At 36.3% G+C, this 18,764-nt stretch overlaps 1 protein-coding gene across 5 annotated transcripts in view; it reads left to right on the top strand.

The window, feature by feature from the left end:
- LOC125680508 (uncharacterized) overlaps positions 1 to 16,460 on the top strand; it is a 112,000-nt gene extending 95,540 nt beyond the window's left edge. For 4 of the 5 annotated variants that reach the window (XM_048920171.2, XM_048920172.2, XM_048920175.2 and 1 more), the window contains 12 exons: positions 411 to 557; positions 653 to 911; positions 1,620 to 1,752; positions 3,731 to 3,969; positions 4,175 to 4,299; positions 5,438 to 5,682; positions 5,766 to 5,966; positions 6,106 to 6,279; positions 6,528 to 6,669; positions 10,111 to 10,269; positions 12,092 to 12,255; positions 15,046 to 16,460. In XM_048920171.2, coding sequence (XP_048776128.2) covers positions 411 to 557; positions 653 to 911; positions 1,620 to 1,752; positions 3,731 to 3,969; positions 4,175 to 4,299; positions 5,438 to 5,682; positions 5,766 to 5,966; positions 6,106 to 6,279; positions 6,528 to 6,669; positions 10,111 to 10,269; positions 12,092 to 12,255; positions 15,046 to 15,492 — 2,435 coding nt within the window. In that variant the 3' untranslated portion in view covers positions 15,493 to 16,460. The remainder of the gene's footprint in view (positions 1 to 410; positions 558 to 652; positions 912 to 1,619; positions 1,753 to 3,730; positions 3,970 to 4,174; positions 4,300 to 5,437; positions 5,683 to 5,765; positions 5,967 to 6,105; positions 6,280 to 6,527; positions 6,670 to 10,110; positions 10,270 to 12,091; positions 12,256 to 15,045) is intronic. The other variant, XM_048920174.2, reaches the window with a different exon arrangement.
- The last annotated feature ends 2,304 nt before the right edge of the window (positions 16,461 to 18,764 follow it).

Below are 18,764 nucleotides of genomic sequence, written 5' to 3'. Positions count from 1 at the left end.
TATCCTTTTGAAAATACACGAGGGTATGAAATGTGACTCTTAATTCACTCTGGCATACTTCATGAAGCACATAAGCACTTCTTAACACCTATGCCGTCATGAGGTGTTGCAGTTCATTCCATGTATATCAAAAAGGAAATTTATTTCTTATATTAATTAACATTCTACTTTCATTTCTGTCAGAATAACTCCCAGTCTTTATAATATACATAGTTACTATATATCAATTTAAGCTTCATACTACATCCATTATGTACAAACGCAGCTCATTCAGGGGAAATGATTAATATCATTACAATTTGTAAAGATATCGAAGACAAAATCATTGGAAATGTAAATATTTCATTAATGAATGATATTTAGTAGAACAAGAAATAATTTGACAGCATTTTACTACTGTTTACTTCTAGGTATTGGAATATCTATGGTGCTGGCCTCCACTCTGGTGGGGATCTACTACAATATGGTGAATGCCTGGGCTTTTCACTACCTCTTTTCCTCTATGATGGCAACTTTGCCTTGGCTCACCTGTAACAATGCATGGAATGATCAGAACTGTAAGTTGATTTAAACTTTGAATTAAATGGAGCAGTCCAAAATGTTTTTATCCTGAAGTTTGAAATTTGTATTATATCGATTTTATTCTTCACAGCATGTAGTTTGAATAAATATGAAGTCTCGAACTGCTCCTGGTTGAACACATCATATCTTTACGAACCAGTGGTAAAGAACATATCGTGTGTGGATACGTTGCTGAACTGCACACAAACGAACCAGTCCACGTGGATCAGTAACTCCAAAGTAGTCTCTTGTATCAGTGACCTCAGGGATGAAGTCGGTGACGATATCTTCCTCAATTCCTCCTGGGTCAACTCCCAAAAGCCGACCAGCCCCAGCGAGGAGTACTTTTAGTGAGTGATGAAATACAGATTCTCTTATCAAGTCAACTTGAAATTGAAAGACATGATTTACACCAGAAATTAGTATCACTGATATTATTTCTCTCTCTCTCTCTCTCTCTCTCTTTCTTGTCACAAGATTATCGGCATGCAATGTGTTATGGCCTTACTTTACTTAAATAATTGGCAATAGTTACTTTAATTTAAAACATGCAATGTGTTATGGCCTTACTTTACTAAAATAATTGGCAATAGTTAGTTTGATTTAAAGATATTTATACACCCCCCCCCCCACACACACACAAATTTGGGGGGAGGGGGGCTATACTTCAATAACTTTATCTGTAGAAATCATTTGTCCAGAGGATATCTTTAACACCAACACTAATAAATAGATTTCATTAAAACTATATCTGATATGAATAATGAAGTTGTGCATCTTCTATTTTGATCGATATATTTTAATATTCAAGGAAGTTATGGATTATTTTTTCCCTATTTTGAGGACATCAATTATGTAACGAACAGGCGGTAGAAGCTACTAATCTGTACAAAGTTGCTTATTTCCAGAAATTATGTTTTGACCTTGAATTATTCTTTTGTCTAGCCAAGTTTATCGATAAAGGTTGTCCATGTCATAATTTTGTTATTGAGAAATGAACATTACTTCAGAGCATTTAAATGAAAGATGCAATTATTTCATCACATTGACATTTACAGCAATGAAGTTTTGAAGCGCTCTGGGAGCATGAATGAACTGGGCAGCATACAGTATGAACTTGCCCTGTGTCTGCTGCTGTGCTGGATCATCGTTTTCATCTGCCTAGTCAAAGGAGTGCGCACTTCAGGGAAGGTCAGTTGTGTCTGTGAAACAATCCATATCTAACTCAAAGTAAGCAGCCGTGAGCAAAAATTATCATAGAGGTCTGGGGAACATGAGTTATCTAGTGAACAGTAATGTAAGGTAGTGTCAAGATTTGCTAGCTTCTGCAAGATTTTAAGTCACCTGAATCACTCGGATGACCTATTGCTATTGGTCTGTGTCCATAGGAGTGCATTAACAATTGAACATTTTTAACTTGATAACTACCATTCCAATTCTTTTTCAAGTTTGGTTTGAAGGATATTTGGGACAAGGGGGACATGAATTTTGAATTACAGGACCTCCATGGTCTAGGGGCAAGTCAAACATTTCGGAACATTGACCAGTTTTCAAAAATCTTCTCTACAACCACACATGTGTAAGGAAAACTAAATGCATAGTGATGTGGAGCAGGAAGGCCTCTACCATAATTGTAAATTTTATGATACCTGAGGTAGAGGTTCTGACTCTAGGGTGGGACCAAACTTGGCTTGTAGTGTGCAAACCATTTTTAAACAGCATTTTATACTAATTTGAAACTAAATATAGACATCAAGAAGGAGCAGGTAGCCCTTTACCAAAATGGTAAATTTCATTATCCCAATCAATGGTAGGGTTTTTTGGAGGTAGGGTGGGGCCAAAATGATCACAGTGATTAAATGTCTTTATCAATTGAAAGACTTTTTCAATTTTGCTGACATTGAATAAAAAATTGAATGCATGTTTAGGAAAAGCAGAATAGAATGTACCAAAATTGTGAATTTCCCACTCCAGGATTCTAACTCAAGTGTGGGACCAAAGTAGTCATAGAGTCACATGGTATATAACTTACCTTTAACATACTCAATATATATTCTCTTGATTTTTCTGGTTTACTATCTTTGTCAAATCTATTCTTCTATTGTATATATTTGTTATATGTAAATTTCCTATCTGAGTAAATGAAGTATGAATAAATGAATCTGTATGAACACCTTTAGGGCATTTGTGTTTTAAGAACATCTTGTTTTGTACTGCTGCTTAATATTAAAATTTAGCTTAGATATGCAAAACAGTACAGTGGCGTAGCTTCCATTGAGGCAACCGAGGCAGCTGCCTCGGTAAAAAAAAACACCTTTTACGTTGTTAAAATGTCAATAGCTTCTGGGGGGCCCAGACCCCCTGCCTCGGTAATATTCAAACCCAAGCTACGCCTATGCAGTAATGATATTATAAATTTCATAGTCCCTAAGGCTATAGTGATACTTTTAACTGATTCTTAGGTGACTGATATGGTCTGTGGGCCTCTTTTTGTACCCCCCGCAAACGAAGTTTGGGGGGGTATACTGGAATCACTTTGTTTGTCCGTAGACGCAACTTGTCCGAAGTTTATTTCTAATACCGTTGGACATATTTCATTCAAACTTTATGCACATCTTCTATATATTATGTAGTTGTGCATCTCCTATTTTCATTGAAATATTGTAACAGTTATAGAAGTTACGCACATTTTCTTTTCATTTTGGGGGTTGCGCACTTTGTCCAGAGTTTAATTCTAATACCGTTGAACAGATTTGATTCAAACTTTATTCTCATCTTATATATATAATGTAGTTGTGCATCTTCTATTTTCATTGAAATATTTTAACAGTTATGGAAGTTACGGACATTTTCTGGTTTGGTTGTACTTGTAGTAATAGACACAATTTGTCCAGAGTTTATTTCTAATACCGTTTTTCGCTCATAAGTCAATCAGGAATTGAAGAAGTGGAAAGAAGTTCAACAATGAAGTTCTACCAATACTTGAGCTAATGTCATTTATTTACTGACAAAATCAATGACAAAGTAAAGTTGGCATAACATATAATGTCCCATTAGGACAGTTCTAGTTTCCCCTATCAATACCATTTCTTCCTTAATCTTTCTATACTTCCCTTCAAAAGTATTGGAACAGAATAATATTTCCAGAGTCTGAATTTTTCCTATGTAGGTAGCTTACCTGGTTGTGATTTTCCCGTTCCTGATCATGCTGACATTGTTGGTGCGAGCCCTGACAATGGAGGGGAACATAAAAGGGATCAAGTTTTACTTTACCCCTAAGTGGGAGAAGCTGCAGGAGCCAAGCGTGTGGGCAGATGCAGCTGTGCAAGTCTTCTTCAGTCTCTCCGTCTGTCTGGGAGGACTGACCACTCTTGCCAGTTACAACAAATTCCATAATAATATTTACAGGTATCTTTTTGTTTTCACTTTTAAAACCAGTGAAATGTGCATTTTATTCATTATAGTAGTCAGGAGGAAAATTCAAGTTAACTCGAGAGAAAATTGAATTGACCAACTTTTTGTGTAACGAATTTGCAATATTGATATTATTTTATGATAAGACTATTTATTTTTCACTAATGGAAGTATTTAGAAAATAAATTCATTATTTCAGTGATGCTATTTTGGTGTGCTTGGGTGATACTGTTATGAGTTTATTAGCTGGTTTCTCTGTGTTTGCCATGATGGGCGTCCTTAGCAACGAACTTGACACTGATATAGAGAAGGTCATAACATCAGGTAAGGCCATCAGATTTTAATCATTTATATTTGAAATAATGAATTCATTCTGGAATTAAAATTATTTGGAGATTAGAAATTCTATCTTCATCGAAGAACATTATAAAAGGGATTCTTCAATGTAAATAGGGTAGATTATTGCATTATTGGCATGCATTTACATTCCCCAATATTTTGTCAGTTTATAAAGCATCTCAATGTATTTTTGTTGTGGCCAACAAAGTTCATGTCGTTTTGAAAATATTTTTACCGACAGCAGTAATGTACAGATACAATAAAGAAAGATATAGAAGTTGAAGCTGATGTAAAACTGAATGCAATCATTGAGATGTAAAAAATATGACTAATCAATGTGATGGAGGAGAAAATTTTCCGAGAAATGTAGATTTAAAAGTTTGCTGGGTGAAAATTTCACAACTGAGAGCCATAAATAGTAGTTTGTTTTATGGGGGATATGAAAACGATGTGAAGAGGAGGTAATTTCTCTAGAATTGTCTTTGCCACGTTTCCATTGTTTTTGTACCCTCATACAAACAACCTAGGCATTTTTTCTATGAATACTGTTGACTCTTATTTTACACGAGTACTTAATATGGTGAGTACTTCGTATAACGAAATGACAAGTATAAGTCTAATTGAATATGAACTCACTTGCCGTTTGGTAATGAAGAGTGCTTACCTGTATTTTAGCAACAGAAAATTAAAATCGAGTAATTTTATTTCACTAGTGATGCCTCTCGCGAAATTACACGATAATAAATTCCTCGTGTATATTTAGGAATCTACAGTAAATCATCTACTGAAAGATGTTTGTGGATAAGTAGTTTCTATTTTCTGATATGTAATAGTTCAACCAGTGGCACAAATGATCCAGTGTTCCTTCTAAAATGATATCGTCATGTCTTCAATTAAAATATACATTTACCTCTTGCATCACTTCAGTGAATTAGAGAGATATTTTTTTTTAAAAGATTTAATGGATATTGAAACAATAAACAAGTTCAGCAACAATTGTCCTTGGCTCTATACTGCTGGAAGTATAGTTGCTATCCCCATGAACATTTAATTTGTAATTGTTCTCTTAGCCAGTAAATAGGTATATATATATTATAGATCACCCAAGTTTGTTGTCTTGCAGGGATAGGACTTGCCTTTATAGTCAACCCAGCTGCCATGTCCTACTTTCCAATAGCTCCTCTGTGGTCCATTCTATTCTTCCTGATGATCATCATGCTGGGTCTCAGCACCCAGTTTGTACTGATAGAGACTGTTGTGACAGCTATAATGGATGAAAACATATCCGTCTTCCGTGGAAAGAGAATCGTCGTGCTCTTCCTTGTTTGTTCTGTGATGTTCTTTCTTGGATTACCACTGTCCACACAGGTAAATGAGAGGGAAAATTAGTAATTGGTTAATTACTAGAACACACAGTTTTTAATGAAAGAATTTCCAATATTTATATTTAGGGTGGAGTCTATGTTCTAACATTAATGGATGAATATGCAGCAGGCTTTGCCTCCTTGGTGAATGGGGTCTTCATGTGTATTGCAATCGGCTGGATATACGGAGTGCGACACTTCTGTAATGACATCAAGCATATGATTGGTCATTATGTAGGTTACTGGTGGAAAGCAATGTGGTGCATCATCTCTCCTACCATTATCACAGTAAGTCCTCGCTAGTGAATTCATAACAATCTGCCCCTAGAAGCAAACAAACACACATCATTCTTCAATTGAAATTGATCTTGCATGATATGACAACTAGTGATGCATACATATTGCAGGTTTTCCTTTTTCCTTTCAGTTCATCATCATATTCTCCAGCATTGGTTACAAGTCGCTGTCTGAGAAATACAATTCTGACAGTTATCCCCCCTGGTCGGAGGTCCTGGGCTTCATGATTACGTGCATTCCATTGTTAGCCATTCCTCTGTGGATCGTATGTAAACTGGCGCTCAGTAAAGGGAAACTAATAACGGTAGATAATCATTTATTAAAAGCCTGAGTTTAATGGCATTTAAATGAAAAGGCACTGTCATATTATTGTTTAACAAGAATTTATGTGCAACACATTTGGTTTGACAGTCTAACACCTCTGCTGAAGATTTTTTTTTTTTAAGAAGTGCTTCATTTTAGAAAAAACAAACTAAACACAAGTCCATTAACAACATTGTCTAGAAAAAAAAACCTAAATTTTGAAATTTCCAAATAATGTCATGTTTACAGAGATTGAAGAAGTTGTGCCAGGCCGAGTCCAGCTGGGGTCCAGCACTGGAGAGGAACTGGAAAAACGTGGAGTATTATCCAGCTGTAAACACCAATACCTTGTCTGTGGATGTGGAGCACTCCCCTCTCCACACTGTAACAGGTGAAGTATCATCACATCCACCGATCTACACCATCTACCATCAATCATCACATCTACCAATCTACACCATCTATCATCAATCATCACATCCACCAATCTACATCTACCATCAATCATCACATCCACCAATCTACACCATCTATCATCAATCATCACATCTACCATCAATCATCACATCCACCAATCTACATCTACCATCAATCATCACATCCACCAATCTACATCTACCATCAATCATCACATCCACCAATCTACATCTACCATCAATCATCACATCCACCAATCTACACCATCTATCATCAATCATCACATCCACCAATCTACATCTACCATCAATCATCACATCCACCGATCTACATCTACCATCAATCATCACATCCACCGATCTACATCTACCATCAATCATCACATCCACCGATCTACACCATCTACCATCAATCATCACATCCACCAATCTACACCATCTACCATCAATCATCACATCCACCAATCTACATCTACCATCAATCATCACATCCACCGATCTACACCATCTACCATCAATCATCACATCCACTAATCTACGTCATCTACCATCAATCATCACATCCACCAATCTACATCTACCATCAATCATCACATCCACCGATCTACATCATCTACCATCAATCATCACATCCACCGATCTACACCATCTACCATCAATCATCACATCCACCAATCTACATCTACCATCAATCATCACATCCACCGATCTACATCATCTACCATCAATCATCACATCCACCGATCTACATCTACCATCAATCATCACATCCACCAATCTACATCTACCATCAATCATCACATCCACCGATCTACATCTACCATCAATCATCACATCCACCGATCTACATCTACCATCAATCATTACAACTACCATCAATCATCACATCCACCGATCTACACCATCTACCATCAATCATCACATCCACCGATCTACATCTACCATCAATCATCACATCCACCGATCTACATCTACCATCAATCATCACATCCACCGATCTACATCATCTACCATCAATCATCACATCCACTAATCTACGTCATCTACCATCAATCATCACATCCACCAATCTACATCATCTACCATCAATCATCACATCCACCAATCTACATCTACCATCAATCATCACATCCACTGATCTACACCATCTACCATCAATCATCACATCCACCAATCTACACCATTTACCATCAATGCATTGCATGGAGTAAATTGTACTTAGGGCTGTTCCAGAAATGATCAAATGGGGGGGTCGGGCGGCAAACGATATTTTTTTGTATGGGTGGTCGTATTTTTTCATATTTTAATTGGTCCGTGGTTGGACTGTTAAAAAAATATTTATTATGGGTGGTGGGTAGTTTCTATTGTTTTAATTTGTGCCATGTGGGTGTTGAGTTTTCAGAATATTTTTATTGTCGCTCTTGTCGTGTTGGTTACAAAACGTCGGAGGGAAAATTGAAAACGAGCTTTCGAAATGCTGCTTCGGAAATCGGAAGTAACATAGAACTATTCGAGTTGTCGCTCTTTGCAGCGCATAACTTTCCATAACGGCACTCTTCAAATTAGAGGCGCGTTTAGTAGGGTCCCTTTGGACGTGATGGCGGCGAACTCTGTTCTGTAGATTATTACAGTTTACAGTGCATCGATTTTGGGAATATTTTGAAACCAACAGGTATTCCGTTTTCTAATAAAAATAGGCAAACCTTAGTTGATTTATACGAGGGTACCGATGCGTTATATTTATCAGTCGGTGTGATGGTGATATAGAGGCCTCCGGGCGCGGGCTCCATTAGAAGACGAACGATTCGTAGAAAAACATATCCATACCCATTTCATGATAATAGCATCGTTTGAACTCCCAATCTTTCCAACATTCCCGCCATAGATGCCTTTCATTGTTGCTGTGACATCGTTTCTTCAGAACTACTGTGATACAATGTCGCACAGGCATTACCGCGTCATTGACTAGAATGTTTGTCCCGAAAACCTCGCAAGATTTGTACCGTTTTCATTTTTAAAAATATTTTTGTGGTGGGTCTGGTTAGTTTTTTGTTTTTTTTTAGATGGGTCATTGTAAAATGAGTTTATTAATTTGATGGGTCATGGGGTAATTTTTTATTTTTTTTTTATGGGTGCTTGGTATATACAAAAGGTGCCTCCCGACCCCCCCATGTATTTATTTCTGGAATAGCCCTTACATAGAGTAACCAAAACACTCAAAATTTTACTTTTTAAAAATGGTCTTCAATTTCATGGTCCTTTCTCATAAAATACATGTTATTAGGTCATCAAATTATTCAGACAACCTATTGCAATCTGTTTGGTTTGTTTCTGTGCATTTTGCATTAACTTCGGAAGATTTTTCAACTTCCACTTAACCTATTTTTACCACATATTGCATGTAAATGGAATTGAATTTGTGAATTTTTTGGTCCCTAATCAAACACACACCCCTACCTATTTGTTGCTGTAGGTGAGGGTAAAAACCTCAGAAAATTGTGCAAGCTTTAAGAATTTTCTTCCTTACTCCCAGACATCTAGCTAACAAACCGTGTGATTCCTTAATGAACAAAGAGGTCTCTGCCAAAATAATTATTGTTATGGTCCTTAGTCCCTAGATCAAGATGAGGGACTCTCGGTTATGTAGATTATTTAGTGAAAATGTATTAAATCTCCTCTTTTACTTTTAAACATGTAGCAAACAAACTTGAGTGTATAATTTATAATCAAGGACACGAGTAAAAATAAAAGTGAGAAACATTTTCTTCATACTTTATATAACTTCATACTAGAGAGACTTATTTGATGAAGGTCAAGGTCATTGTTAAATGTCTCAGGTGGTGACTTTGTAATTGGGTGACAGTAGCTCATACTTCATATGTTTGGAACAAAGCTAGCTTATACGGTGTGTTGACCATGAAGATCATTGATAATAAGCTGAAGATATTTGCCCAGGTCATAATTTTTTAAGTTGGCTCACTACACCTTGAAAGAGTTTATCAATCAGCATGAAATGATTTAATCATGAAAGATGTGATATGAAATAAGTACATATATCAAAAAGGCAAAAAAAATATGCAATTTTAAAGAGAAAAAAAAACATGATTTTCAAAAATTTATTTTGATAAATAACACAAAAGAAACTGGCAGACTTGATCTCGGGATCTGCGGTCAGTAAACTGATACCTTATCCATTGAGTTGTGCAGATGTAAATTCTGACAATATCAAGGTTTGAGTTTTTTCACATCATCAACATGCCAAAAAAAATGTGATTTTTTTTATTTTGGTCCATAGACTACTTGCAATTATTTATTAGGGAGTGGGGGTACATGATGTTATTGTAACAAAAGTGTGATATTTCATAAGACACCATGCATGTGTTACTGCACTGAATGTAAGATACCTGCCTTTCCAGACCATGTGGATTTCACCACGGTTGGTGTGAAGGTGCCAAGTCTTTCCTCTCAAGCTAGCTTGCTACCTAAATCCCTTTCTCCCAAAAAACCACGGGATATGAGAGAAAGAGCCATTCTTAACCATGCATACAGCAATCCTCAGTGTCATCAGTCCATTGGTAAGCATACCCAGCTTGTGACAAAATACATGTAGTATATATATTTTCAATTAGTACCTATATCATTGTTTTCTTTGCTCATGACTATTGCTTTAAAGTAAATCTTCTTTTTGCCCTTTTATTACCTCACCTTAGCCGAAAGCTTAAGTGAGCTTTTCTTATCGCCCGTTGTCCATCTGTCTGTAAACTTTTCACATATTTGACTTATTCTCCTGAACCACTGGATCAATTTTAACCAAACTGGCTCAAATCATCCTTGAATGAAGGGGATTCAAGTTTGTTTTAATAAAGGGTCATACCCCCTTCAAAGGGTAGATAATCACAAAATCCCAAAACTAGGGTGGGGTCATTTAAGAACTGTACTCTCAAGAACCACTGGGACAGAAAATCTGAAATTTACATGATAGCTTCCTGACATAGTGAAGATTCAAGTTTGTTAAAATCCTGAGCTTTGGGGGTATGTTGGAGCCACAATAGGGTATCAAAGTTAAACATGCAAATATATAAAGAAAATTCTTTAAAATCTTCTCAAGAACCACTGGTCCATAAGAATGGAGATCCTGATATAGAGTAGATTCAAATTTGTACAGACCATGGCCCCCAGGGGTAGGGTGGGCCACAATAGGAGATTGAAGTTTACATGCAGATATTTAACAAAATCTTCTCCAGAGCCATTGGTCCAATTTCAATCAAACTTGGCTCAAATCTTCCTTGGGTGAAGGGGATTCAAGTTTGTCCAAATAAAGGGTCATACCTCCTTCAAAAGGGAGATAATCATAAAATTGCAAAATTAGAGTGGGGTCATTTAAGAATTGTCTTCTCAAGAACCACTTGGACAGAAAATCTGAAATTTTCATGAAAGCTTCCTGACATAGTGGAGATTCAAGGTTGTTAAAATCCTGAGCCTTTTGGGTATGTTGGAGCCACAATAGGGTATCAAAATTATACATGCTAATATATAAAGAAAATCTTATCAAGAACCACTAGGCCACAAGAGTGGAGATTTAAGCGAGAGCTTCATGATTTACAGTAGATTCAAATTTGTTCAGATCATGGTCCCTGAGGGTAGGGTGGGGCCACATGGGGTTTTACATGCTGATATATAGGAAAATCTTTTTCTTTAGAACCACTGGGCCAATTTCAATCAAACTTGATACAAATCATCCTTTGGGTGAAGGGATTCAAGTTTGTTTAAATGATGGAGCTATGCCCCTTTCAAAGGGGAGAAAATTTTTTTAAATGCAAAACTAAGGTGGGGTCATTTAAAAATCTTCCTCTCAAGAACCAATTGGCCAGAAAATCTGAAATTTACATGAAAGCTTCCTGGCAAAGTGGAGATTAAAGTTTGTAAAAATCATGACCCCAGGGGTTAGGATTGGGCCACAATAGAGAATCATAATTAAAATGTGAATGTATAGGGAACCAAACTTGGCACAAAACATCCTTAGCACCAAGGTCAACCAGAATCAGTGTGGTCCATTGCTGCTTTATATGTTCAACTGGAACAGTATAACTCTGTATGAATATGGCATTTGTAGATACTGTATTTTGAATATGCCAAACATTTGTTTGAGCCCAGCAAGGGTCTTGGTCCCATTGGATTCACCATAGTTTAATTTCTGCATGTACACATAAAGCTGAATTTCTGTTCACTTACCTTTCTATGCTTTGCATTTGAATTAATTTTAATGTGGTAAGTCTGTCATTCACTGCATCTAGTAAATGAGCATTGATAGAGGGTCCTTAACATCAGCTGTTTCAACAGTAAGCGTTACAATCTTAAACCCCACAAATTGAAACATAATTTATTTTACTTGTACAGCATCAATAGAAAAGGCAGTGGCTTGTGGACCAAATGAACCACTGTATGCAGACACGGATATATTGATTGTGCAGAAGAGCTCCAAGAGAACTGTCGAAATGAGGGACATGGCAACGCAAACGGACCCCATCATCAAGAGACCTTCATCTACCTCTTTTTCATCTGTAAGTTGATTTTGCTTTAATTTTCATTGAATTGCTTTATTTTTATGTGAGGGAGGACAGAGTAAAAGGGAGAAGGAAGGAAGGAGAATGGGAAGAAAATGACTTGGCATCGGATGTGTTAAAACAACTTGCCGATAATTGTTAACACCAGTTAATGGCTTATTAACTGTACTGTACATGGCCATTAACATTGTTTTCATCGATGCATGCTTGCAAACTGGAAGTCACACTTGTGAACTTATTTACAAAATAAATCCGGAAATCAAGTGGTTTTGGGGTTGTTCTGTGAATATTATAAGCATGACCCACTTCATCATAAAAAATAATCGGGTTGTGGGTCGGAAATCAGGTGTAACCCTACGAAATCAGACGAGCCGGCAACTATGTAAATAATAAGACATCTTGTTAGATAGCTTAGACGTCACAGTGAAGAAACGTGTTTCATCTCATCATGCTTATGAAGGGGATATTTCCACACTAGTGAGAGCCCAGACTAAAAATTCAGTCTCACTTTCCATGGATTTGTGACACTTGATGATCCCCATAGCATGTAACAGTTATTCAGCACATTTAAACATACTACACTAATCCCATTCTAAACAACTTCAACACATAAACTCTTATCTTAATTAACTAGAAAATGACCTGTTCAATCCCAATTGATGGCTAATAAAGGTGGAATTTCATGATCTTTGATGTTCTTATGAATCCTATCGAAATACTGTTGTTCTATTACTTCAGAATCATCTGGTAGGTGCTGAATGCACATAGTGTCTTTTCGCTTTTTGAAGTTCAACCATTCCCTAATGGACTTTGCCCATTTCTTGAGTAAGATTGATGGTGTCCTAAAGGGACAGATCTTGACTTTTTAAGAATTACACCTCCACCAATACTCTGGACTATGTTAGCATTTATTACGCCACTGGCTTCCTATCATATATTCACATACAGTTTCATTAAGCTCACCGCAGAGTAATTTTGGTTGTCCTTGCTTCCGTAAAACTTCATGCAAGGTCTCTGTAGATAGTTTCTGTATTGTAGGCAAATGGTTTTGATTGAACGATCATTTACTTGCACACCTATCTATTCTGCAGCTTTTGCAAGTACAGTATCAATTACATATCTCACCATTTTCACTTTTCATTCAGGTGTAATGCTGAGGGATCTCCATTTCTGGTGTTTTTGGTATTCTTCTTTAATGATGTCATTTTAGATTTTCAATAAGCATCATATTTTGTAAAGTATGATTGGGATTTGGTAAAAAAAAAAATTTTTTAGTGGGCATCAAAAGTTTAAAATAATTTAGAATAGGCATGGCCGAATGCAATGGGCATTTCCTTTAAAGTGGCATCAGTGAACTTGTATCATGGTTTAAAATGCTGTATAAATCATCAATATGTACTCAAAATTTATTCATGAATGTAAACTACAAGACTAAACGATATTCAAAATGGGACAACTTTTATACAATATCAGTATACGATGACAGCAAAAATTGTTCTCTGTAAATCATGGAACCACGACTATTTTACTCCCACGCAACAACCCGTTTATACAACCACTATTACTAGTACGTAACAACCAGTTTATGTAACCACTATTACTAGTATGTAACAACCAGTTTATATAACCACTATTACTAGTACGTAACAACCAGTTTATATAACCACTATTACTAGTACGTGACAACCAGTTTATATAACCACTATTACTAGTACGTGACAACCAGTTTATACAACCACTATTACTAGTACGTGATAACCAGTTTATACAACGTACCACTATTACTAGTACGTGACAACCAGTTTATACAACGTACCACTATTACTAGTACGTGACAACCAGTTTATACAACCACTATTACTAGTACGTGACAACCAGTTTATACAACCACTATTACTAGTACGTGACAACCAGTTTATACAACCACTATTACAAGTACGTGACAACCAGTTTATATAACCACTATTACTAGTACGTGACAACCAGTTTATACAACCACTATTACTAGTACGTGACAACCAGTTTATACAACCACTATTACTAGTACGTGACAACCAGTTTATACAACCACTATTACTAGTACATGACAACCAGTTTATACAACGTACCACTATTACTAGTACGTGACAACCAGTTTATACAACCACTATTACTAGTACGTGACAACCAGTTTATACAACCACTATTACTAGTACGTGACAACCAGTTTATACAACCACTATTACTAGTACGTGACAACCAGTTTATACAACCACTATTACTAGTACGTAACAACCAGTTTATGTAACCACTATTACTAGTATGTAACAACCAGTTTATATAACCACTATTACTAGTACGTAACAACCAGTTTATATAACCACTATTACTAGTACGTGACAACCAGTTTATACAACCACTATTACTAGTACGTGACAACCAGTTTATACAACCACTATTACTAGTACGTGACAACCAGTTTATATAACCACTATTACTAGTACATGATAACCAGTATATATAAGCACTATTACTAGTACGGGGTGGGGTGAGGGTTTGAACTACGACGCTTCACGCTGGCTTTCATGAAGCGCGAATGGGCCTTGTGAAGTGTGTGAGTGTCGCAGTTCACATCCTCATGTATTCTCATTTCTTAAATGTTTTTCTCCTTGAAGTTGGTATATGATATCAACATATAGAAATGACTTTTGGCATGATGCAAAGTAATACCAGGTAATAACAAATTATTAAAGGTTGTATTGTTGTCTTGTATCTGATGTTTATTTACTTTTTTCCTTAATTACACAGAGCAGCATTCCAAAGAAGCCAGAACCCATTAGCCAAAAAGTTCCAAGTTGTTCCACTGATGCAACAGTCTGTAGTTCTGCTGAACCAACAGGGGCTAGTTCTTCTGCAAGTCCCTCAATTCCCAGCTGTCCCACAGATCAGCCAGACTCCAGTTGTTCATCAGATCAAACAAATACGCATTGTTCCACTGGTCAGACTGGATTAAGCTGCTCCACGGATCAGACAATTTCAAGTACTTCCTTAGTCTCAAATAGCTCCACCTTTCCAATCGATTTAAATCCCATTGAATCATCAATCCCTAGTGAGAACATCGATTCAACATGGTCTGCTGTTCAAGCAATACCGATCTGTTCCATGAATCAAACAGTTTTAACTACTTGCAGTGACAAAAATAACTTGCGTAGTGACAGTCCGGCAGTTTTGCAAGTCGAAGTCACCAAATTTTGAATTTGTGGTACATGATGAGGATTGTACAAACAGGTTATCAGGAAAAAAATTCACTGTAAGAGTACTGTTTTACTTAGTTGTCAGTCTTCCATAAGTTGTTGCTTTTAAATTGTTCACAAAACTACTATTAATTATATTCATTTTAAAGCAAATAATGTGCTGCTATTATGCAATGTACATGATTTCAATTTCTGTGTTCTGAGAATGCACATTAGACGAACATGTTAATTAATATTTGTTAACATTCTAAAATATAGACGTACACAGTACATATCAGACAGTTGTTTATTAATTGTTTCATTATAAATGTACTATATAAATGTCCATAAAGGATAAAACCAAAGTTCCGCAACTGTCTATTTTCCTTATTTTTATCTAGGTAGCAGTAATAATCATCGCTAATAGAAGCAATTTCATTTCAGAAAATCAGTTTTTATAACATGTGATAGTTGACATTGGTTAGATTGTGATACCATTAATATTTTTCATTTTGATACCATTCATACAAAATCCATTTTAATATTTTTTACAGAATACATGTATAATATATTTATAAAGCAATGTGCAATTAAACTTGTCATACAGTAAAGCCAGATTATAAGGAAAAGTAAGACTATCAATTCATATATATATATGCATGTGTGTTCAGACAAGTTTATGATAAAGTAGTTTTTATTGTATCAACGATAATTGTTACAAAATGTTGAAATTTAATCCCAATTTTTTTCTCTCCATGTTCTGAACTTTTTGCATGCATTTTGTGATGCTTGAAGTGCAAATTGACACAAGGCATAGTTTGACTACCCATTCCCCACTGTGATCATGTATAAATTAATGTTTGATATGTATTAATTACAGCTTACGGTGATATCTGACTTACTAGTTTTATACAATTTGTTTATTTAATAGGAATCATACTTTTTTATATGAGCAGTTTGTTGATTGTGTAAATATGTTTCAAACCTGATTGTTGGATTTCTGTGTTTTTCTTTAATGGAAGGAGTAACCAGTGTACACAATACAGTCATCACTTGCACGATTTACAATTCTGCCATAATGAAATTCCAAACAAGTGAGGTATCCCATTAACTCACAACCACAGGGGCTAACCATAAAGAATCTGTTTATGGTTACAAGAAGTTTTGGGCCAAAACTGGCTTAGCCTATGTTCTCCCCAACCTTGACATTTAATAGCAATACAATATTACTTGCTCACTCATTGGTGATAACTATATATTCTCTCGATTTTTGTTTAATACCAAGGGAATGAAAATGTGGATACAATTTTTTTTTCTTTTGGAAGCTTAACACATCAATTTTCATACACTATATCTTGATTAAGAGGAAATAATAGTGGAAAACAAAATTTATGCTGCCATACATGTAGGTTAAACATGACTAAAATCAAACTGTTATAGTTATTCATTAGGAAGACCACAAATTATTTGGAAAAAAAAGATTGTGGAAATGAAAGTGGGACACATTGATTGACAGACCTATTACAAGGGCGAGTCAATTAGTAACCATCCTATCCCACTTCTGATTGACGGAGACGGTTACAATTTTCATGCCTTGTTTAAATATATGTTTATACCTGGGTACAAAATTGCACGCGTATGGAGTCATTCTTTGATAAGATATTGAATGTCAAACATAGCTAGTGATGCAAAGGCATGCTTTTCATCTTAAGTTGAGTACCGTGCTATAATTCAGTACTTGTATTTAAAAGGAAATGCACAGCGAGTTAGCCGATGTTTATGGGTCTTCTGCACCATCTTATGCTTGGGTTAAATTTTGGGCAGGGGAATTCAAACGCGGTAGATTGTCTTTAGATGAAGCCAGGTCTGGATGCCACTGATGAAGAAAGTTCAGGATATAGTATACTCTGATAGGCGAATTCAGGTGGAAGAAATAGAGCAGGCATTAGGCATTTCACATGGTAGCTTTTCTACAATCTTGCATGATCGTTTAGGTATGCGCAAGCTAACAGCCCATTGGGTCCCCAAATCCCTTAGCGATGAGCAAATGGCAACCAGAGCATCAGTATGCAGCACCTTGTTGAAGCAATTTGGGTCAAAAGATGATTTTCTTTTGTGTCTAGTGACTGTAGATGAGACTTGGGTTCTATATTATGAGCCAGAGAATAAAGCTCGGAGTTGTTAGTGGGTAGTGTCAAGGTCCCTGAGGCCAAAGAAGTTCTATGACGCAACCATCTGCTGGCAAGATGATGGCCACAGTATTTTGGGAAGCAAAAGGCATTATCATGTTGGACTTTTTACCCCAGAGAAGTGCAATAATTGGAGTGTGCTATGCAAACTTGCTAGACTAGCTGAGAACTGCCATCCGTGAAAAACGCCCTCTAAAGGTGTTTTGCTGCAACAGGACAACGCGAGAGTCCACACTTGCAATGGATGCTGTAGAGGGAAATGGGTATGAATTAATACCACATCCTGCCTATTCACCTGACCTAGCTTCTAGCGACTTCTTCATATTCCCAAACTTGAAAAAGGATATCCATGGACATCATTTCCAGTCTGACGAAGAAGACGTGACGGCAGTTGAGTGGATCAATGGAAATTTAAGGACCCTTACTTTTTCAGTTCAGGGCTGATAGCACTTGAACACAATTGGTCTAAGTGCATCACACTAGAGGTGGATCTCGTATTTAGTTCTCTAAGGTAGGAAATATATTTTAGGAAGATTCTTACACAAGTCTTTGGAGATCCACATTACTCCAAGAATTTTTGGGACAAAGGACGATGTACTTGCATGTACACATATTGCTAAATATATTTGGAAGTATCCCGAGTTCTTTTTTGAAAATATTCTGGGTTATTTGTTGAAGCAACGACAAATCTTGCCGAGATTAACTGGGAGGTTGTTCTTGCAAAGATCTTTTAAAATTATTGGCATTTCAGGGCAAATACAATCTCTGAGATTCGTTGAGACTGGATACTTGGACAGTGATGCCTGGAAGTGGTGTCAGTCCAAATCAGCCTTGACGAATCTTGCTTAGATTAACTGGGAGGTTCTTAATAAAGATCTTTTAAATTTCATAGACATTTCAGTCCAAATACAAGTTCAGAAATCAAAATTGCTCGCCTGAAAGCTTGACTCCTTCCCATATTTCCCTTGATTCAAAAGATATAGCCAACTTTCGAAAAGTTAGAAGTACAGGGGCTCAAGTATTGGCCCAATTGAAAGACCTGGTCATTGGGCATTTAAAAGTGGAATATCCAAGCCTTATCTCCCTTGGTTAAAAAGATAAAACC

Source organism: Ostrea edulis, chromosome 2, assembly GCF_947568905.1.
Source record: "Ostrea edulis chromosome 2, xbOstEdul1.1, whole genome shotgun sequence".
In the NCBI taxonomy this organism is placed as follows: domain Eukaryota; kingdom Metazoa; phylum Mollusca; class Bivalvia; order Ostreida; family Ostreidae; genus Ostrea; species Ostrea edulis.
This window is presented reverse-complemented; position numbering and strand designations above follow the sequence as displayed.